We start from the raw sequence: 22,769 nt of genomic DNA on the forward strand, positions 1-22,769 counted from the left end.
GCATGTGATTCTTTGATGACTAACCCGGAGTTGAAATGGAGTAGAATAGGACCAGGACCGGCCGCCGCATCAGTAGCAGAGGCTCTACCAAGAGTGAATTCTTGAGGCTCTTTGTCTGTGAGACTCCGTGGCGTGTGTGTGTGTGTGTGTGTGTGTGTGTGCGCGCGCGTGCATGTGTCTCACCGCCAGAAACGTTTATTTAAATAAAATTGTAAGAATTTCAGCCATTGGGCAAAGGGAGATCGGAGAACTCTGATTTCCAACCCAACGCCTCCGGTCTTTCTGTGTCTCAGGAGAGAAAAAAATATTACATATAAATAAAAATTGCTGCAGTAAAGATTTAATCTGAGATAACATTGTTTTAGGCTATACTGCTTTTTAAAAGTCTCTTAACCTGACAACTTAATGATCTCATTAACTCCGCTAGATAGGGAGATAGGCACAGACGGACGCGACGGGGGAAACAAATTAGTGACAGAGTCCACGCGGCTCCTGACTGCCTGGAAGACTGTGGTTCCCAGCAAGGCTGGAGAAGGAAAGTGGGGTTGGCTTAGTGAACTGCAGGACCAAAGGGTCCTATCGGCCTGATGTCTCGGCATAGATTGATGGAAGACAAAAGAGAGCAGCCCAAGAACGCTGAGCTTGCGGGCTACACGCCAGCAGGACAGGCTGTGCAGGCCCTTCCTAGCCCCAGCCCTGAACCGGCTACCCTTCTGGGGGCAGGAGGGCCCCTACCACCGTCCGCTACCGCCACAGCATCCAGCTCCAACTGGGTGCTTGCTGCCTTCTCACCTCCTAAATCCAGGCCTGACCCCCAACTATTAACCGAGGTCAATGGCAACGTACTTTTCTCACTCACCTGCTTCGGGGCCTTCCCAGTTGCTAATCACACCCATTTCTTCCCAACATACACTCATCTATTCTGAGGACGGCGTTTTTCTCCTGTCTAGATCACATCAACAACCCAAGTAACTCACTTTAGAAATGTAAGCGGAACAAAATAGGAGTTTGGAATTTACCCGGCTGGGGGTGATGTCTACATTCCTCCCCTTGCTCGCCTGGGCTGAGTCAGGGTATCAGGGATGGCCCTGACGAGCAAGAGGACAGAAGCGTCTTCAGAAGGAATCTGAGCGATAAAATCAAGGCAAAAAAAAAAAAGATTTTATTTTAAAAACAGGTTTGTGGGGTTCTTTTTCTTTTTGCATTCAGTACGTTGTCATTCAGACATCACAATACTATATACAGATACACACATTTTAAAAAAGCCTATTTCTGATGAACATTTCAAAAGAACACTGTTTTGTAATGCACCAGTGGGAAGGGAGAAGGTGAGGGGCCTCCCCCCCCCCCCAGCAGTGAGTTGGCCTTTGAGGAGGGAAATGTTAGGCGGTGTCTATATTAGCTGGTTAATTGGGGGCTGGTTATTTTGGCCTTCTGGAAGAAAACTGCTTTCCTCTGGACAACCAGTAAAAGTGAAAGTGTGAGGCTGTCTCCTCAGCTATGGCCTCCATGGAAGGGCAGCTGGAGAGGGGCTGTGCTGGGGGACCCACTCTCCATCCCATTGGAAGAGAAGTTTGTCCTTTCCTTAGAAAAACGTTCTGCTTCTGTGCCTGGCCTGATCCCCAGTAAAGAGAGGGAGAGGGAGAGAGGAAGGGGAGAGAGAGAGAGAGAGAGAGAGAGAGAGAGAGAGAGAGAGATATTTAGCAGCGTGGTTGGAGTTTCCATCTCCTTGGATCTCTGCACGTTGATGGAGAGCAGAACACAGGAGGCAGTGGGGACTCCAGAGAAATGCAGCTTCCTGGTTGAGGTGGGGGCGGGCAGTTCCCCCACTGATTCCAGCTTTTGTTGAAACAGGGAAGAAAGAAAACCTACGCGCTGTCTGTACTCCAATCACGATGCCAGATCCCTAACAAGTATCATTAATATTAACGCGACTTTTAAAATATGCACAGAAAATCTTAACTGGGAAATCTTGCCTAACTAAGGAGCGCGGGAGGGACTGGGAACAGGAGGAGGAACTGGGGGGGGGGATGGTATGAGCTCACCAGGTCCTGCACCGAGGCCCCACCCTCAGGAGGGTCATCAACCTGCCTGGGCAAAGGATGAGGCAAGAATGGGGTCATTCGGGATCCCCCAACCCTGCTTTGGTTGGAATGATCGGGCTCTCTGCTGCCATTAGGTTTTCTGGCAAGCCAAGGTCGAGGGCAAAGGGATGTGGAGGCAGTTAGCCTTCCTCCCACAGCCCACCCACACCCACCTCCAAAGCTGTAGAGGCTAGTAGGTCCCATCTGCATGGGAGTGGGGGTTGAGGATGGGGTGGGGAGCAGGGGGCTGCGGAGCTTGCCCTCGGATCCTCTCTGCCTCCCGCGACGCGGTTACTCTTTCTCGTTAACATTAAATATTCGTCCGCACCGGCGAAGCGTCCATCGGTGGGTTCGGTTATGGTACAAAGCGGTGACATAAATAGATGGGGCGGGTGGCCAGATGGGCGGTCAGGTGGAGTGGAGATGAGGCGCTTTCGATTTGCTGACCACCTTCTTCTCTTTGACCCGCCGGTTCTGAAACCAGATGGTGACCTGGCGCTCCGAGAGGTTCGTGGTGGCAGAGATGCGCCGGCGCTTCTCTTTGGTGATGAACTTGCTGGCCGCGTACTCCTTCTCTAGCTCCTTCAGCTGCACCTTGGTGTAGGGCACGCGTTTCTTGCGCCCTCGCCGATAGCTGCTCACCTCGGGCTGTAGGGGAACCACGTCTGGGGGGAGAGAAAGAAGGCGGGCGGCAGGAAGTGAGTCGTGTGTCTGGACCCTGGACCGACCAGGCTGTGCGCCCCAGGTTGCACCACCGTGTAGGCGCAAGGTTGCGGCAGGGATTCCAAGGGGACAGAGGGATTGCCCCCCAGTCCTTTGTGCCTCTGTTATGAGCAAGGCCACCGCTAAGGCGAGGTCACGGGTGTGTTGCCCCTAATGCCAACTTGAAAAGAGGGGAGGGGGCGCCAAAAACTTGGGAATCGAAATAAATAACATTTTCAGGCAATGTTTAAAAAACAAGTGCAGGGGCGCCTGGGTGGCGCAGTCGGTTAAGCGTCCGACTTCAGCCAGGTCACGATCTCGCGGTCCGTGAGTTCGAGCCCCGCGTCGGGCTCTGGGCTGATGGCTCGGAGCCTGGAGCCTGTTTCCGATTCTGTGTCTCCCTCTCTCTCTGCCCCTCCCCCGTTCATGCTCTGTCTCTCTCTGTCCCAAAAATAAATAAAAAACGTTGAAAAAAAATTAAAAAAAAAAAAACAAGTGCAAAAAAATCCATGATAAACAAAATCACAAATTTTAAAATAAACGTGGGACCAGTAGTACTGATTTTTTTCTTTTGCCTCCGGCTCCAATATGGCTCTGCACAGCACTCATTATTAGACTCCTGTACCTGTAAAAGGGTCCCTACAAATTCCACCCTGGTCTGAGGGTCTAGAGGATTGCAGGTATTCAGGAAAATTCCTCCTTCCTGCAGTTAGATTATTTGGGCAACCATCAGTATAGACTGTGCCATTATCAGGGGGAAAATGTTCTGTTGTGTGTTTGAGGGAGAGCATGGCTGAGAGACAGCTTCGGTGGGCACAGACCACCAAGTGGGGCCTCATGCCTTTGGTCACTGCCTCTACCCTAGGAATCGGAGACCTGTACGAAGAGGTAGAGAAGAAAAGTATCCAGGTGAAGCCAGCCTGCCTGGGAGCCCATCGCTCTAGAAGTCCAATGTTGTGAGCCATTTAACGACATCCAAGGTAGGAGGTCCTGGACCTGAGTTGTAGGGAATCAGGCCCCTGGAGGTAAGGGGTCCACACCCCAGGGTCTGCCCACCAAAGGAAGTACCAGGAGAGACCTCTGGGCTAAAACCCACTGTTCACATAAGTCTTCTACAAAAAGAACTCAGTGCCCCTCCTCTTGCCCCTACAAGTGTCCACTCACCAAGACAGCAAATTCTGCTCCAAAGACCTCTCCTCTCCATTCCTCCAAAGTTGAGGGAAACTGTGGCCATCGCATGCAGGAACACTAACCTTAAACCCTAAGTACCTTGTTATCCCAACCACTGCTAGTTCAATTTCTTTATGCTCTGTGAATTTCCCAGGAACTAAGAACAATATATTTCACTTATATCCCCCTTCCACTCCACTCTCATCCCTGTTAATAAAAAGGTCATGGCAACACTTTCAAGGGGAAGTGGGGAGTGGGGGGGGGACTATCTGAATAATTCACCCCTCAATTTAAAAAAAATGTCATTGTTAGACTTCTTCAGGTAAGAGCCAATGATGAGGACTGAATATTTGAGGACCCCCCTTCATTCTTAGTGCCCTTTGGAAGTAGAGAGGCAGTCCAGAACATAGACACAAAGCTCTTCCTGAAATGCTTGTTCTCACCCCACCCTCATAAAACACCTTCTCTACACCATTGCCATTGGGTCTGCTCTCATCCAGGAATACTTGTCTACACAGGCTGGAAAGAGAAGAGGGTCACAATCAAATGCAGTGGGAAATAAAGCACTCAGGAAGAATATGTGAAAAGGGGGGTTCCAATGGCCTGGTTTAGCTGTCGTCATGATGCCAATTTCTCAGGAAAATTGTTGGACTTGTCACCTGTGTCTGCCTATGTAGGAATGGGCCAAGGCTTTTTTTAAAAAATCTGAAACACAAAACAACTTCACTTTCACAGAGCTCCTTTGGGTTAAAAAGGATTTTTTTGCACCAGATAATCTTTAACCATCTCTCAGTGCTCAAATCTGTTTTACAGATGTAGCCATGATTCAGGAGATGGGTGATTCTGGGACAAGAGTAACATGAAGACAGTAAGTAGTGATACCATGAGGTATCTGTCTTTAAAAAAAAAATAAATCCTTAGAGCATTTTTTCAGGTTTATTTTATTAAGCCCAACTTACAAGATGAGGAATGTGACGCTTAGAGTGGGTAAAATGACTTAAGAAGCAGAGCCAGATTTTAAGCCGAGATTTTCTGACTCGACATCATGATGTAGTATGTTCTGAAATGGAAATAGCCTATCTTGTACAATCCAGCTCCAAAATACCTCCTTTTCACTGGAGAGCAAAATGAGATAAAGTGGGTTTCGGTTCCTGAATTAACCAGCTAATTGTCCCTGATTTTTTATCTCATTTTCTCAAAATGCTCACAGTTACCTTCCCAATTTTGGATCCCCTAAACCCAACTCTAAATTTCTGATGAGGGTCAATCAACACAATCCTTAAAAATCAGTTTTGAAAAACAGATAACTGGTCTAAATTGGTTATTTTTCTCTATAGGATGCCGAGGCTTGATTTGCCCAAGTGTTTAATGGATCTGACCAAAATGTTGGTTGTTTTGGCCTCCTGGAAAAATACGTTCAGTCTCGCCTTCTCAAAGAAGCCTCCTTTAATTGTCCGCTGTCTTGTCTGGAAAGGAATTGGGATCCACAGATGTAGAAACATCTGGAAGTTTAGACCTCGAGTTGTGTCTATGCTGCCTAAAGTAAGTAGGGGACTTGGTTATTAATTTTACGATCAGGCCTTCCCTAACCTCCCTCCAGAGCATCTACACACACACACACACACACACACACACACACACACACACCACTTCATACCTGAGGATCTAACAGACACCTTTGAAAAGTGAATAAAAATCAGATCAATGCTCAGCTCTAGCTTACTCTTGGGGTCCTGTGTATGGTTCCTACTGCCCACTGGCTCTTGACCACCCACTCTTACAACAGAGCTCTGCGCCCTGTAGAGGACTTTGTCCAGCCAGGAATCCTAGCCCCTCTTCTCAACCATAATCCAAAGCTTATCAGTAGGGACTTCCAATATGACCCAAAGAACCCACTATTTCATTTTATTGGTCTCCCCTAATCCTATCTGACTCTGTCTCTCCCTGTCCTCTCTGCCCCCCACCCCCAATTCTGATTCTATCTTGGAATTTTTGCTGATTCTCTTCTGGAATTTTTGCCTCTTTCTGTTTAAAAAAAAAAAAATCTATCTCACCATAGGAAGGAAAAAAAAAAAAAGAGCAATGAAACAAGGGTCTCTATAATTGGGGGAAGGAAGAAGCCACAACACATCTTGGCCCTAATTATCTGGATCTTTCTGAACAATTGCCTCCATATCCCACACCAGCCCAGACTGCCATAGATGAGGTTTCTCAGAGCCAGAGGCACTAAAGAGAGACAGTAGTGTTTATGCCTAGATGCTGCCGGAAAAAACCACAATTGCATAGACAGAGTTATCTGGAAATCTCACTACTTCTAAAAGATCTCTGTGTGGGTAGAAAGGTGGAGGGTGTCTGAAGATAATTTCTTTTTCATCTGCTTTTTTGCCTGGACGTCTGCACTCACTGAGATACACCAGCCTGGTTCTATTTCTACACAGGGAGTGTGTGAGCCCATAGCTGCTGAGACACAGTGGGTTTTATATCCATTTCCATGCCGTAATTTGCAAGTGTATTAAATCTCAATTGGGCTGTATTTTTTTTTTTATTTCAAAGATATTTTTCTCTAGGAGGCTATGATCAAAAAGTGTTTATTCTGAGCAGTCCCCCCCCCCCCGCCCCGGGAATCTTTAAGATGTATATTTTGCTCAAAGATATTTCTGAGCTTCTCTCCAATCCTTCACCCCCACCTCCCTCCACATAAACAAGGATGCCAGAGTATCCTTCTCTTCACCTCTCTAAGCTAAACTCATTGCCCATTGCTCTACACCTGTGCCTCTGCCCACAGTGGGCCAGGTGGCCATCTGCTCCCCTGCCCCTTGGCCCCTTGGCATGGCCTACCGGCTCCCCCTGCTCCAGGAATTCCTGCTGGACCCCTGTCTCCAAAGGAGTTTTCCATTTGGGTGAGATGGAGAATTAAAGGGCCGTCTCTCTGTAATACATGACTGTATACTTACATGTGAATTGCCTATCGTCTAGAAATGTGTCATCATGTGTTTCATATTAGGTAGTTAATAACAGAAATTATTCTATAAAAATATTATGGCCAATACAGAGTTGGTAACGCATGATACCAACGTACTAAAATTCTATCATCCTGCAATCTTCTGGCAGCCAGAAATGGGGTGTCTAGTGTGGGTCCAACCCTGATATTCAGTTGTGTTATACTAAGTAATCTCATAATATTTGCAAGAATGTTAGTTTCTATACTTTTTAACAGCATTCAGTGATTTTTTTTTTTCACCCTCTGCCCTTTCCCCAATCCCGGATGCAGAGGAATTTTCAGGCCCACCCTTAGGAGGTCTTCAGATCTATAATTCCCGGTGAAAATGTCCCTGGGCTCACATGTAGAGCCGGGGGCCCCTTTACATAGTATGGGGAGACATTTGTGGCTTCTCTGGGCCCCCCAGGACTCCTGTAGGCAATAGAATGGAGCCAGTCAACCCTCTCCCACCAGGCTCTGCATACAACTAGAGCAGACTTAGGCTCTGGATATGTAATTTGTCAGCGCAGTGCTGAATCCTAAGCTCCTGATGTGAATCTGACAAACCTGGAACTGACATTTCTCATCTGGGGAGTGGTGAGGATTGCAGGATCCCCTCTGGTTCAGTAATAGCCTCAGTTGAAAAACAAAAACAAAAACAAAAACAGGACACTGGTAAATCCCCAGCACACACAGGCAAAGACTTAGGGGTCCCTAACCCGGGCCTGGATCCCAGCTCTATCCAGCACAGGTCTTCCGTCCCCTACTTCTCATCCTCATTCCCCTTTATCTGTGTTTGAAACATAGAAAACTCTCTTTCTCCCCGACATTTGGGGGAGTTCGTGGGGGAACACCCACAGGATTTGAGCTCAGTATGCCAGAGAGGCAAAGAAAATTTTCTATCCCTGGAAAGAGATGCAAACTCCCTTTTCTCTACACCCTCTCTAGAGATTTTAGTTGGGATCGCTTCATGATCGGGACATTCGTGGCGGAATTCTTAAAATAAATCAATGAAAGAAAATATTCTGCATTTCTTTAGAACCGGCAAATTAGACCCCTATCCAAAAAAACAAAAACAAAAAAACCTGTCTAGTGCCTGAATGATCTTGAAAATTCAGGCGAGGTAGTTCTTATTACCCCCCCCCCCCCAATTTTCGGTGAGTTGAGGGTTTTGTCCTGGTGGTTTCAGATTCCAAAGCACCCAAGGCCCACCCCACCCCCATTCCTGGCTGGAAGCGGGCTACGGGGGGCCAAGAGCCGCGCGTGAGACTGGAGCAGGCTGGGGGAGGAGGAGGCGAGCTCCCTACCAGAGCGGAGCCGGCGGCCCGGCGATCGGGCGCCTCTGATTGCTTCACTCTCGGCCGGGCAGCTCCGGGGAACGTGTCGGAGCAGATTTCTTCCCCGGCGCATTCCTCAGCGCAGCTCGCCGGGCCGGCTCCATCGGCAGCCCAGCAGAGCCGGCGCGCCGGAGCCAGACGGCGGGGGTGGCTGAGGCGCGGAGCCCCGGGGCAGGCGGGGCGGGGAGGGGTCCCTGGCGACGGCGGCGCTCGGGCCCCTTCCTTACCTGGAAAGGGAGACTTCCAGAGGTGGGCGGACTGCGACTGCTCCTTGGAGCAATACACCTGACTGTCCCAGCCGTTGGAGAGAGCCCAATGCTGGTAGCCTTCGACGGGGATGAGCGCGTCGTGACGCGGCTCTGGGTGCCCGCTGATCCCAGGCACCACCGACACGTCCAGGTAGCCGGGCATCGCCTGGTAGGAGCTGGCGAAGCTGGGGTAGAAGGCGAACTCCTTGGCCCTGGAGGACAGGTCGTCACCCGGCAGGGCGCCCGATGGCTCCGGGTATTTATCACCCGGGTGGTAGGCGCAAGGCTTTTGCTGCAGGTTCACGTTGTGCGACAGGCGGCAGCCGTAGTAGCTGCCACCGAACGGGTAGCCGTAGCCCAGGGTGGCGCTGGACGAGGTGGGGGGCGCCGGCGGCGGGGCGCACTGGCGCGCAGCCTCTGGGGCCGGGATGTCCGTGTAGACGGCGCCCTGTGGGGCGCCCAGGGGAGCCGGCGGGCGGCCCAGCACGGGGTGCGGAAGCAAGTCGCGGCAGTGGCTGGCCGGGCAGCTGCTGCCCAGCCCGTCCATGCTGGGGGCTTTGCCGGGGCTCGCTCCGCTGCAGCCGCCCCCCGCGCCGCCCGCGCCGCCGCCTCCCCCGCCGCCTCCTCCGCTGCCGCTCTCCGCCGCGCTGTCCTCATAGACGTACATAAGGCTCTCCGGCCAGCGCGGATGCAGGAGCAGCGAAGTCGTCATGACATGATCTGCTCGAGCTTTTTAAAAACTCCACTTGCCAGAGGCTGCGAGCTAGGGAGACACCTCGCTCTCTTTTCCCCTCCCCCATCCCTCCTCCCTTCCCTCCCTTCCCCTCCCCTCCTCCTCCGGGTGCTTCCACCTCCCTCCCCACAGTCCTTCTACGCATGCGGGGACACTTCATTAAGAAATCCGCCGTCTCCCGCCCGACTCCCCTCTGCACCCCTCCCGCGCCCGTGTGACGCGACCGGTGCACGTGACGCCGGAGCCAGGTCTCCTGGGGTTCCCACCCCTGGCGGTGGGGCGGGGCAAAGGGAAACTGGTCTCTGCTGATTGGCTCTCAGGAGGGGCAAAGAGGAGGGAGCTGGGAGATTTAAAGGGACAGGGCAACGCCCCCCTGGCAGGCCAGAGGGAGGGAGAGGGAGGAGGGGGAGGCTGAATTTGGCCGACGCAAAGGAGTCTGGAGACGCTAGGACTGTTCCTGGGCGCCTCCCTCTAGGTTTAGGTTTAGATCGTCCGTGGGGAAGACCGACCCCCACCCCAAAAAACGATCCCTGGGACTGGATTGGGGTTGGGGCTAAGGATAGGGGAGAAACTGCTTTTTTTTTCCTCTTAATAAATAAACTAGACAGGCGGAAGCGAGTGGGCAAGGCGTGGGGAGCCCTGGTTCTGGCCCTGGCATAATCCCCTGGAGCTCACGGATGGAAAGAACCTGACACCGCGCACCGAGACTTTGGTGTCAGGATTGTATTTCCACTTCCGACTTTCAGCCACTTTCCCCAAAGCCCGGGTTGTCTGAGAGGGACCCTTTCGGCTCCTTGACCGCAGGGCAGAGAGGGCTGGGAGGATGTGATAGCCCCAACCCACGACACAGACACACACACCACTACACGGAGGGGGTGGAGGGATGCTCTCAGGGAAAATGGAGAAAGAATGAAGGGAGGAAAATGAGGGCAATAGAATAGACTGATATTTCAATGTACAATAGAAGTAAAAGGCCTCAGAGAGATTTTCAAAGAAAAGGGCAGGGGCGTGGGGGGTAGGGAGTGGGGGAAAGATGCGGTCTAGAAAAGCTAAAAAGCCCGTGATGAGAACAAGAGCAAGCACTCTCAAATCGGTGTACAAAAGGAAACGTGGAAAGCGAGACAGGCGGCGGAGCTGCCCCTTTGGAGGGATCCTTCCCAGGCACAACTCAGTAAGACCCCAGAAGGACCGACCTAAGCCCCGGGGCCCCGTCTCCGCCCTCCGTGGCCTGGGCTGATCGGCCTAAGAAGGCCGAGGGGCAGAGCCAGGATCAACACAGTTCTCAGCTGGACAACGCCAAGTTTAGCTCCCACCGCTTTCTTGGGGTCGCTCCTTTTTAGTGTGGAGTGTCTTCATGTTTAAAAATTGCCCCCTATTTCAAAGAAAAAATTAGTACCAACTTCCTGGGTTCCCCCCCCCCAAAGCTCCCCTCCTCCTTCCCAGTCTCCAGACTTGGGTTTCCTATGCCTAATTTAGCTCATCAGTAGAGTCACCCCTTTCCAGAGCGCATCTCCGTGGAATTGAGCCGAGTTCCCTTTCAGCACAGGGCCTCCCTGAGGAGAAGAGGTAATAAAGAGAGAGAGGAAAAGAGGGGAGAGGGGCTGCAGCATCTCCCTCTTCCCTGACACTGCCACAGATTTTAAATGCTGGGTGCTCCTGTCCAGACAGCACACAAGCGGGGGCCGCGCGGTAGCCCCAGGCTAGTCCGGACCCACTGGATCCCTCAAACCTGAGAGCAGATGCCAGGTTTGTACTGAGATCTGGCCCACTGGCCGCCTCCTTTCTCCCTGTAAGGGGAAGGTGGTATTTGACGATGGAGAGCGCCCTGGGGTCGGTGAGTTAAGATGAGAACCGAGTAATCTTTATCAGTGTGATCTTCCTCCGGAAGGGTCACCTCAGCGACTGAAAAATAGGCTTTGGGCCAGGCTGGCAGGAGGAGGAAAAGACAGGAGAGAGGCTTGAAACGTAAGCTGCCTTCGCTTGAAAGTGTGTTGAGGGCAAGGATGGTGGAGGGAGAAGAGGGGAGCCAGGGGAAGGTGGGGTCTCGCTGAGAGCCGGCTTTAGGCTAGGAATCTGGCTCCCCTGCCTCAGGGTCCAAGGTCAAGGTAAAACAAGGAGAGCAAACAGGGTCTGGCCGGTCTAGACTGGGTCGTGTGACCTTGGCCCCCATCCGCCTGCTGCCTTGCTGCTGTGGGTGGGTGGCGAGGAGGCCTGCCGGCTGGCAGCCGCAGGTGTAGAGGTAGTGCGAGACCCAGGCTTCTCCTACTGTGAAGTGCTGGGTCCCGTGGAGAACCCGGAGCTACGTGGACCGGGCTCTGCGGGGCCGCCAGGAGAAACAAAGAGCCTGAACCGCCCACCCCATTCCTGGGGCTCCCTCCCCAGTCCAGGAATGCTCTAGCTCAATGCCAGCCGCCTCTTCCGCGGACCCGGACCCAAAGACACGCTTCTCCCCAGCCTTTGGGAGTAGGGGGCAGAACGGCGGGAAGGATCTGGGTGCAGGGCGGCCCAGCAATAAATAAAATTAATAGTATGTTCTTTTCCAGGTTTATGTAAGGACATTAACTGTTCCTATTGCAGTGAGATATAGATTTAATTAACCCGGCAATTTTACAATTCCATTTATTAGGGGCACGATGCGGCCAAATTTTAGCGACGAGAGGAGAGGGAACCAAAGTCTCCTTCATCAAGAAGACCGGCCAAAGAAGATGTAGGCCCCCCCAAGAGATCTGGGGGTGTGGGAAGGCTGGAGGAAGAGAAAGTCTAGGGCTACAGAGGTTAAAAGCGTCCGGAGAAGTGTCCGCATACTCTGAACCATTCCCGGCTCTTTCGCTGGATTCCCCAAGACATTTCGCGCCTGAAACTGGTTCCACGACAGGGGCGCGCCGGGAGCGGGGAGGGAGGCGGCTGTGCAGGCGCCTTCGGGCGGGCGGTGAAAAGTAAAGCCTGGTTGGTTAATTAACTTTAAGCCTGGGGTCGCTTCTCCCTCCTCCCCCGAAAAAAAAAAAAATGTGGATCTCGCTGAGACACAAATAAAACCAAATTAAACACTCCAGGAGAATGTGCACCACTGGAAACGTAGTAATTACATCTCCGAGGCGATCCCGCCCTAGAAAGCCGGGCGCTGAAACCCTCGGCCCGGCGCTCGCCACCCCCCCCCGCCCCCCACCGCACCGCCACACCTCGCCCGCCGGGCCGCGTGGATGGGGCGATGGAGCTGGACTGTGGAGGAAGTTTAGAGGAAATCAAGAGAAAGGAAAAGAAATGTGACTCCTCGGTCTCTCGCCGAGCTGCCGGTGTGGGGGTAAAGATGGAGCGTTTCATTAAATCAAAGGAAAATGGAAAATAGCTCCTCGGCCCCCGTCGGGAAGACCGGGCTCCGCTCTGGGGCTCCGCTCTGGGGCCCCTTTCTCAAAGGGACTTTTTTTTTTTTTTTTTTTTTTTTTTTGTCAGGGCTGGGCGGCGGAGCCACTCTGTCCTCTGCTTCCTCTCGGGACTGAGTTCCAGGCTCAGCTCAACTCTGAAATTCTTCTTTTCTAAGTCTCTAACGTACAAAGGAGATATTCAGTGTGCCTTCTCAGTGAAAGTGCGTGTGTGTGTGTGTGTGTGTGTGTTTGCTCCAGGCCCGTGGATTTGGGTCCGTGTGCAGGCTGTATGCACTGTTCCAGCTCATGCCCTTGTGGACACAACCCAATGTGTTCATGAAGACACCTAGCTCTGGCCAAAATTCTCCGTATGCAAATAATGCTCTCTACTGGTCTGTTTCTCTCTTCCTATACACATTTCATTTGCATGCCCATCCTAGCTACCTATGCCTCCCCCAGGAAAACACTAGGAAAATGAAGAGGCAGATGTTTGTGCCTTTCTGAAGTTGAGGCTGGAATTCCTGGCCGACTGTATTAAAGACAAAGTCCGAGATGTAAGCTGGCAGCGCCTGCGGCAGTAGGGTGCAAGCTTCAAGGGCACATTTGAGCGCTGGGTGTAGCTTAAATGCCAGGCTGGGGAGCAGGGGGAGAGGAATGAAGTTGACGTGTCCCCTGCTCCCAGATTCTTCTTTCTGGAAATTACGCCTCAGTTGATTCCCCTTTCTTTTCCCCTTAATTTCCTCTGTTTCTTTCATATTCCCCAGGATTTAAACAAACAAACAAAAAAAAAACACAAAAAACAAACTTGAAGCTCTTAAGCTCCTGCCCCCCCCCAGTTGTTTTTTTTTTTTTTTATGGGAGAAATTCCAGTTTAAAAAAAGGAGGGGGTGGGTTGAGGCTGCTGGAGAACAAAGAGCCTCACCACCATGGGGTCTGGATTCTGGCCCAGACTTGGGGCCTTGGTGGGCGGGCATAGTTTGGGGGGCCCTTTCCTGTCCAGAACACGGGCTGGGCTGCAGAATGGAAAAGGAGATTTGTGGATGACAGAGGACATAGGGCTTGAACTATCCAGGAAAGAAAGGGATGTTCTGGATGGAGAGGCCACATACAGGAAGGGTTTGGGGAGTTAGAGAAGGCCTATGGGAAGGGACCCCTGAGTGTGTGTCTGAGTGAGACACATGCAGAGAAAATTCCTGGTGGGTTGCAAAGGTGAAGCAGGTGAAGAAGGAAAGAAAAGTGACTGACCCTGAAGCTCCCTGGCCCAGCCCAGTCTTCTCCTCTCCTTTTTCCCTCCACCTCTCTGGGCTCTGGAAGGTTTGGGATGACCCAAGGAGTATGGAGACGCAGATGCCACCTCCCGGGCAGCTGGATCCTTCTGGAACCTCCTCTACTTTATTTTTTCCACCCCCACTGCCTGGCCTCAGAAAAGGGCCACCCAGACCTCTCCTCCCAGTATGGGAACTCACCTCCTGGACAGTGGCTGCCATCCTGGTATCTTCCATTTCTATTCTCCCTCCCTGGGCCCCCAGCTTGAGGGAAGATGAGACCAAGATGGCCGAGCATCACTTTGCTCCTAGTTTCCGGGTTTTCCATTCTCAGACCCAACCTTGCCTTGCTCAAGACCCCATTCACTTCCCTCTTTTAGACATGAGGGAAATCCACTCCCTTCTGCTGCCGACTTAAGACCTATGGTGATGGCCCCGAGTTTGGGGAGCCATATCAAACATTCCTGTCTGGTCCTGCAAGGATCCACACAGGAGTTCGGGTTCAAGCTGTTATCCCTGATCTTTTCCTGGATTCTCCTCCAGCCTGCCCACAATTGTAGACCCTTCCTGGTGGTGCACTGGAGTGGGTAGGGAGATCAGCCCTGTCCATGGAGAACTGTCAGGAAACCTCCTCCAGTGGCCTCCAGGGTCCCTACCCCAGCCCTCTTTCTTCCACTGCTTCCCAGGCCCTGCCCTCCCAGCCTGGGCAAGCTCATCTCAGAACCCCTTCCCAGCCCTCCTCATCTTCTCCTTCCCTAGCGTCATCTCCTTTCTAATCTTCATCCCTCCTACTCCCTTTTCTCTTTCAGCAACATCTCAGCCTGTCACTTGCCCTCTCCTCACCTTCTGCCAACAAAAGACATTCAGAGAATTAACATGGAGTTAAGAAATTCACAAAGTATCTCCTTCCCCTTCTTGCCTCCCCAGAGCCTCTACCCCTACCCCATCCTCTGTTGTGGGAGAGAGCCCTCTGTGCCCATCCCCTCCCCCCCCCAAACACCTCCCCCTTTTAGGAAGCCCTTCAGAAACAGACAAATAAAATCTCTCCTGGTTTTAGGGCCTGTCTGTGAGGGAAGTCCAAGTTCATTTTCAAGTTAGACAAGGGAGTGAGGGGGGTGGGGAAGAGGTGGAGGAGTGTTTGCTGGGAGCTGGGTTTGGCTTTCTTGCCGAGATCTAACAAAGGCCCCTTTTGGTCAGAAAGCCAACACACCGAATGCTTGGAAAAGGCATTTATCACTTTCAATAATTTCCTCCATCTTTTAGGGTTTAGATTTGGGGCTTCTAGAAAGGAGGCTGACCAGTCTCTCTCTCTCTCTCTCTCTCTCTCTCTCTCTCTCTCTGTCTCTCTCTCTCTGTCTAATTTCCAGTTACTTTAAAAGAAGCTATGCAGAAGCTATAATGTTTTTTTCTCAGGACAAGGAGGGGTTGTGGACCCCGACACATCATTCTTCTGTGTCAAAGTAGACTGTTAAACCTGTCCCAAAGAATGACAAAATATAAAAGAGCTGAAAGGTTAGACATTCCACCTCTAACTAGGTGACAGACCCCCTTAATGCCACCGCTGGGAAGCAGAATATGGTGGAACCCTAAGAGGCAGTTGGCGGAGGGTGCACGTACATTTTATCAGGAGGAAGGGGGGAAATTCCACCCTAAATGGATTACAGCCTCATTCTCCACATGACCAGACACTTTCAGAAGCCACAGAAGAACATAGAGTCTTATCATTTTAATTTGAAAAGAATCAAGCAGGAGACAAGTAACTAAAGGACCTTCAGAAGATGCTTTATCAAAAGAAAGAAAATGTAATTTCCCCCAGCTCCAACAAAGATGGAAGTGAAGACCCAAGGACTCAACAAAAGGGGCAGGGTGGGGGGAATAAATCACTCTTGGGTCAAAATAGCCAACCTTGCCTGAGATCTGTGGAGCAGAAAGGCAAGAGGGAGTTTGTGTGTCTGGGTCCTTGGAGCAAGATTCCAACTGGTGGTAATTAATTCAATCTTCCCGAAAAGATGTAATGTGGTGCAGTTTTAGTGACTGGTGGGCACCTATCACTAGGATGATATCCTTGGGGAGAGTCTGCTAGACTTTCCTTCCCTCACTGCCTCCTCCCTCTCACCCAAATTTCCCTTCCCTCGGGAAGTATTTTAGGATCACTTTTTTTCTCTCTCTTAGTTGTGGTGTTGCCTTGTACATTCAGCAAAGTTGATGAAATCTAAAGAACCAGAAAGAACGGGAACATCTATTTTCTCTCTTCCCCAAAATTACCACACTTACTTACATAGTCAGGGAAAATTTAACTCCAATAAGAAGAAATACCTTTCAAGGCAAAGAGACCACCCCATGCTCCTCATACTTGGTGAACTTCAGTATTTCCAGGGAGTCTGATTGTTGAGTCCTGGCTTTTGGACACTACTGGACAGTTAGTGCCCATGCTGGGGAACATGTGTTGTGATGGGTGTGTATAGTGCTTGTATAGCATGGAGACATTTACGGGTTAGTCATGACAGGGGTGCCAGTTGGGGCGGACTGATGGAGTGGGCAGGGGTTAAAGGAAAGGACGTGAGCTTGGGGAGACTCTGTGGACCCACCACCTCCAGCTGTCCCCAGAGGTGGCCTTCCCTCCTTCCTCTAAGCCACCATAAACAAATGGATGTGACAAAAGACCATCCTCAAGGTTTGCAGAGATGCTTTCTTACGGCATGGGGAGGGAAGGACTTGTGCAATTCCTTGCCTACTCTGAAGGCTTAGGAAGATCATTTTCTGCCAGCATCTGCGTTGTGACTTAAAATACTTGCAACTCTCTTTTCAGTGCTTGGCTTATTAATGAATTTCCCTCCAAAGAAATAATACAGATTTATTTATCTCTCCTCTATTATGGACCTATCATCTTCAGACAAGTAAGCACATAATAGATGCTTTGTTAGGTGTCGAGGGAACTTTAGATAAATATTAACACAAGATATGTGCCCTCAGATACCCCTATCCAGATAATTAAGTAATCTTTGTAAAAACTTTGAAAATATTTCCCTTGATTATGAAACATAGTCATGTTTAATTTTTAAAATATGAAGCCTTTAATTGTCTTTATACCCATGCTGATATGTGTGTCTGGGAATGACCTACAGTTTTGTGGGTAAAGATATACGTGGGCACAGACCTGTTTATTAATTCACTTCCACCGGTGTTTTCTCTGATGCAGCTAGCTATTAAGGGGAAATGGTATTCAAGCATATGAAAGGCATAAACGCTTTTTTACAATTTTATTTTTAAGAGGGAATAAAGACACCAGGTGTGAGGCTATCCAGGAGCAACTTCGCAGTGTGTGATTCTCAGATCCGTCCCCCACCCCTCCCCAGCTATCACTTAGCGGAATTCCGCGCCTGCGGGGAAACCAAGTTGCCCTCTCGCCAAACTTGGCAGAATCCTGGCGTTGACAGGGTTCCTTCAACGCATTTTTTTTTTCTCTGCACAGATTTTAGGAGATTCGGGTCACTTCCGGAGCCTGGATGGTGAGTCCCCTCGGCCGGAGCAGTCACGGCCGCCTGCCTCCGCCGGGAGCCCGGCGCCAAGCCTCTGACTCCTTTCCCTTTTCTCTCTGGATTGCTCCCAAGACCTGGAGAGTTCCTGGGTTTTTTTTAACAGGCTGGTTTGGGGGGGCTGTTGTTGTTTTGCATGTAGTAATTATTGAGTATTTGATTTCACTAACTCTGGCCAAGCTGAAGCTTGGCGAACGCCGCTTGCACACAAGACAATAAATGGCCGACATGGGAGGACCGCGGGATGAGCGCCCGCATCGGGAAGCGCCCCCTCCACTCGCTGCGGCCGGTGGACCGGATCCCTGGAGCCGGCCGCGATCGCCCCCGCAATCCCGAGGGATGCACTTGCGTGCACTCGGTGGGCACCGATGGCTGAGCGCACAGGTGGGTACGTTCATTTGTGGCTACGGCAGACTAACGAGGTTGCTGAGAGCTCTGGGCGTGGGGGGAGGCGTGGGCTTACCCAGTGCCCGGCCGTTCCAGGGAGTGCTTGAGTGAGCCTTGTGTTGGGGGGGGGGGAGTCGTTGGGAGTCAGGTCCCTGTACTTCTAGGGGCTCCCGTGCCCATTTACAGGGTCACATCCTAATTGCAGATTTCTGTTGACAGCCGCCACGGCCGCGGGACCAGGAATCGGCCAGCTTTCCCTTCCTTCTCAGCCTCCGTCTGCTTGTTCCTGTAAAAAGGGCACCTCCCAAATGGGAAAGAAAGGGGGGGGGAACCCTATTTTCTGTTTCTTCTCCCCAGTCTTAGGATAAGGAAGCGGTTTTAAAAAAAATCATGCACCTACTAAGATTTTTCAAAAAATTTAGAGAGAATTCTTGGCTCAAAAAGAAAAGTGGGGAGCAGTGGGGGGAAAAGGGCTAGAAGACAGAGGCAGGGAAGCCACGAGAAAAGACTTCTTCAAAGCTGCATAAGTTTTAGCTGGCACAAGGGTAAAGGAGAAAAGCACATTATTCACATGATGGAAATCTCAGTATGAATTCCGGTATGGCTATGTATTTGTGGCATTTGCTGCAATGTATTACATGCATATGAGGCGGCATTGTCATGTTTTGTGTAGAAACCCAGGATGACAAATCCCCATCCAGTAGGACATAATTGCAAGTGTACTTCTACACTTGTACTCGGAGTCTACAAATTTCCTATATTAAATCTTTTCTTTGGGATGCTCTTCCAAAGAGCATTGAGTGAGCGGTGAGTTTCTCTCTTCGAATATTGCCAGTCAGAAAAGTGGGCTCACTACCATCAAAGCTTAGTCCTTTCCTTGAAAAAGTTTCCCCAAAGTAATTTATCCTGGGAAGAAGAAAACCCAGTCCTAAGCACCCACCCCCACCCCCAAGGTAACTGCTCCCTTGGTCTCAGGCCCTCTGGGTGCAGCCTAGCTCCTGGCTGGGTCCAGAGACACCCCCTTGGTCTCCACGCTGGCCTGTGAGGGCTCACTCCCCAGGCTCTGAACTCAGTAGGGATTTCTCAGATGCTCTGCCCACCTTGGAATAAAGATCTGAATCTACAGGTTCAAGTCAGGGGGAGTAATGCCCCAGATTCACCTGCAAGTGCATATTCAGAATAAGGATTATGTGGAGGGGGCTGGTCCTACCCACCTTTGACCACCCTGGAAAAAAACTAGAGCCCCAGAATGATTTCCACCAAGAAATATGTTTTCCATCGATATAAGTAGAAAACCTTTGTTCTCCCCCTGACACACACACACCCACCCACCCACACACACGCACATTTTGGTAACTTTATCTAGCCCTATGTCTTTTTACCACAGTGGGAGCAGTCTCGTTCGAAAACTGGATGCCCCAGAAAGGTGGACTCGGTCCTTTTACACCAGAAAAAAAAAAATGCACAGGGGACCCATTGCACCATCTCAGAACACAATCCACCATTCTCTATTAGATTTTCCTTTTTTTCTCTTCTCCAGCGATGAGGACCCTCCCCAAGCAACCAAAATTCTCCTTTTCCTGAATTACTCAAATAACCAAAAGGCAAGTGACAGGAAAGGTTGCCAGAATTTTTCCACCATGTCGCTCTGATGATGTTTTTTAGGATGCTGGAATATTGTCCGCCCACATCCATGGAGAATCTTGCCGCTGTGACCCGCCCCCCGCCCCCACAGTGGACCTGAAGAGTGAGGTCCACGCTCCGTGAACAGGGAAAGTATTTGTAGTCGCTTCAAAATCCGCTTTGTTACACACCCCTAGGACAATGAAAAAAAACCCTCAACACCTCCCTCTCCACCATTTCTTCAGCTGTCATTTCGCACTTGAATTTTAAGTATCCAAAGCTGGGGGGGGGGGTTCCTCCTGCTTAATGCCAAAAAAGCATCTTTTCGTGCCCTCCCGGACAGAGCCGGCTCGGACATGCGTGGGGAGCGTCAGCAGAAAAGCCAGTGCGATCATAATCTCGCTCCAGATCTTTATTTTTGATATCAGTCGGTTATTTCCTTTTCTTCTCTCCCAGGGCCGGTCAAGGAACTCAGGAGTATTGCCTTCCTATCTAATTCCCCAGCAGCTTCGTCTTCTGCCCTCCAACACCCACGACCTCCTCCAGCCGAAATCAGGCGGAGGGAATAGCAGAAGCTGAGGGAGGAGAACAGGCTGAAGACTCGGCTTCTCCTCGCCCCGCAGCGGCGCGCGTTCCACCGGGCTTTCCCGCGGGCGACTTCGAGGGGTGCGGGCAGCGGCTCTCAGTGCTTTCTCTTTGTCCCCCACAGTGGTCCGGGGGCCAGTGGTGCCCATGGTCTCCACGGAACCTAACGAGGCTTGGGGCAGTTGGGAAAGCGCACTCCTCTTCGAGGGAGCCCCAGAGGTTTGCACAGTTCAGAGGCAGAGGTCCCCACGTTCCCACCCTAGGACAGGTCGACCCTTATTTCTTCAACCTGAACCAAACGAAATCTGTCCCAATCAGAACCTCAGTTCCCAGACCGGGTGGCGACCGCCTGTCAAAGTGTTTGGTTTTGGGAAGGGAATAGACTTAAAGGGGAGTGAGGAACCTAATGGGGAGAAACTTGATTTTCAGACATTCCTAGCGGAACTTGGACGTGTTGGCGCCGCACTGGGGCCGGGCGTGAGCCCAGCGCCTCCTCGTCCTTTCCTGGAGCGGGGTCCCGCTGCTACGTCTCCACGGTGGGGACCCAGTCACTTTCCCGCATTGGCCCTCCGGGACAGATAGCTCCCGAAAGCCGCTTTTGGAGAGGGGAGGCCCCCTCTGCAGGCAGAGTCCGAGCTGCGGCCGCTGCGGGCGATGGGCGGCTGGCCGGCGGTGGCGCGGGGACGCAGCCCCGCAGCCGAGCCCGGGGAGCAGGTCTCCGGACCTTGCAAGCCTTCGGACCCGGCTTTCGCGTGGACGGCTGGGAGGAGGGGGGGGGGCGTGGTAAACTGAGGGATTGCTGACACCCCAAGCCTCCAAAGACCGCTCTTTGCTGCTTTGTAACCCCCAGAGCCGCTCACGCCTGAAGGCGCAGATCGGGTGCTTCTTATGTATGGCATTGCAGGGATGGGGAGTCATTTCAACCCCGCGGTATCTACACTAACGGATTATTTCCTCCCCCAAGTCCTTTTCAATTTACTTAGGAAGCCTGGGTTGCTCTTTGCTTTAGGATTTGACAGACCGTCTCCCCTTTCCCCTTTTGTTTTACCAGAGTATGTTCCAGCTCTTCTCGAGAAACAGGGCAGGGGAGGGCGCTTAATGTAAAAGTCCATTGAAACTTCACACAGACACGAATAAGGTCGTGAGTGTCGCTCAGAATGGTGGGCCCGCACCCTTTGATTTTTAAGAGCGAGCTGGAGGCCCAGAATATAGGTAACAGAGGAGATTGACTTGCAGGAAACTTTGCCCTCCGTGATGGTTCCTGCCAAGCTGTTTGCTCTACCTCAAGCGAGACTCAAGAAGAGGCGGTGTTTTGTTTTGTTTTATTATTATTTTTTATTGCACATATTCAAACTCTTCTTGTGATGACCTCATCCCTGCCAGATGTGTCTTCTCATCCTACCAAAACGAGGCACTTAAAAAAAAATTAAATTCAGTTTGGGAATTAATCTAACGTGATACATGATTTTGTTTAGGGTCAAAGAGCCAGGCAATTCTTCTGACTTCACTGCTTTTTACTGGCTTCTGGGTCCACTGGCAAGTTTCACTGGCAATTCTTTTTGGTAGCAAAAAGGCATTTTTTTTGTTTTTTTGTTTTAAGAGTACTGTCCACTTCCAGGCTCCTGAAGACCTGGGGGCTACAGGCACATTTCACTATACAAGAAGTCAGAGGTTCCATGGGGGGTAGGAACCAGTCTCTTGCAAGTGGAAGGTCTCAGTAGTCAAGCTACACCAACCTTGCCCATCTTCATGGTACCTGATTGTGGTTACTGCTGATCTTCCCCTGGTGTTTGCTCTGTTTCTACCCCATTCCACCTTTATTTTCCCCCATTCGTCGACACACACGACCTGGCGAAAAGTCTCTTTGGGGAGTGATGATCTTCCTTTTGAAGAAAAGAGCATTCTCACAGTTATGCTCTGTGTTGTGCCTGAACCACTGGTTCTCCATGAGGATCTTCCAAGATGGTCTCTATAGCAACTGCTCCAAATCTGGGAGCTCTTCTCCTGGGCTCACAGCTGGACTACATTCCCCAGCTTCCTTTGTAGTATGATGTGGCCATGTGACTGAATTCTAGTCAATGGAATGTATATGCCATTTCCTGGCCAAACCTTTTAACAAGTGGATGTGTCCCCATCCACCTCTCCCATGCTTTCTGTCTCCTTCTTCAGTATGGATGCTGGGCTCGAGGCCCTAGGGAATAGTGGACATTCATACTGGAAGAGCCTGGACCCCTGAATCACATGTAGAGGAGAGCTTTCCACTGACAAGAAGCATTTGCCTAGGACTTTACCTAAGGGATAAGTAATTTTCTATTACGTTTGAGCCACTGTACATTTTGGAGTGTATTATGGCCACCCAGTCCATCTTAACATACCCTTTAACAGACAAAATGCAACTTGATTTTTATCTTCCATCACCCCTTGTAAATGTCAATGGATGCTAGGCAATCCTTTTTGACCCTTGGATTAAAACCCTAGGAAGCCCCAAGACTCTTCTGTTCATTCTTAGGTAACAGATAGTCCTATAACAACTTCAAGTTATATACATAATTTCAAATCTATAGTTAGAATGTCCAGTCCGATGTAGCTTCAAGACTCTGAGTTTGATTTAATGTGAAATCTTCTCCCTTCCCTAACTTGGGTTGCTGTAGCCCAGATGCTTGTGGAGGGAGAAAGGGGATGATTTTGGCTTCTCTATTTATTTATTTTTTCAAATATTTTTATTTTTAAGTAATCTGTATACCCCAACATGGGGTT

At 50.8% G+C, this 22,769-nt stretch overlaps 1 protein-coding gene and 1 long non-coding RNA gene across 2 annotated transcripts; one reads left to right on the plus strand and one right to left on the minus strand.

Moving 5' to 3' along the window:
• Positions 1-324: 324 nt before the first annotated feature.
• On the minus strand, positions 325-9,252 carry HOXC13 (homeobox C13). Its single transcript, XM_058742554.1, has 2 exons — positions 8,501-9,252; positions 325-2,749 (listed from the first exon to the last, which is right to left on the minus strand). Exons 1-2 carry the CDS (start codon positions 9,231-9,233, stop codon positions 2,493-2,495), a joined length of 990 nt encoding a protein of 329 aa, XP_058598537.1. The 5' UTR covers positions 9,234-9,252; the 3' UTR covers positions 325-2,492.
• On the plus strand, positions 8,559-12,316 carry LOC131519490 (uncharacterized). The gene is made up of 3 exons (XR_009265662.1): positions 8,559-8,672; positions 11,143-11,219; positions 11,881-12,316. It is a non-coding gene; the product is annotated as an uncharacterized LOC131519490 (long non-coding RNA).
• Positions 12,317-22,769: the final 10,453 nt, after the last annotated feature.

Source organism: Neofelis nebulosa, chromosome 8 (assembly GCF_028018385.1).
Source record: "Neofelis nebulosa isolate mNeoNeb1 chromosome 8, mNeoNeb1.pri, whole genome shotgun sequence".
NCBI classification, from domain to species: Eukaryota; Metazoa; Chordata; class Mammalia; order Carnivora; family Felidae; genus Neofelis; species Neofelis nebulosa.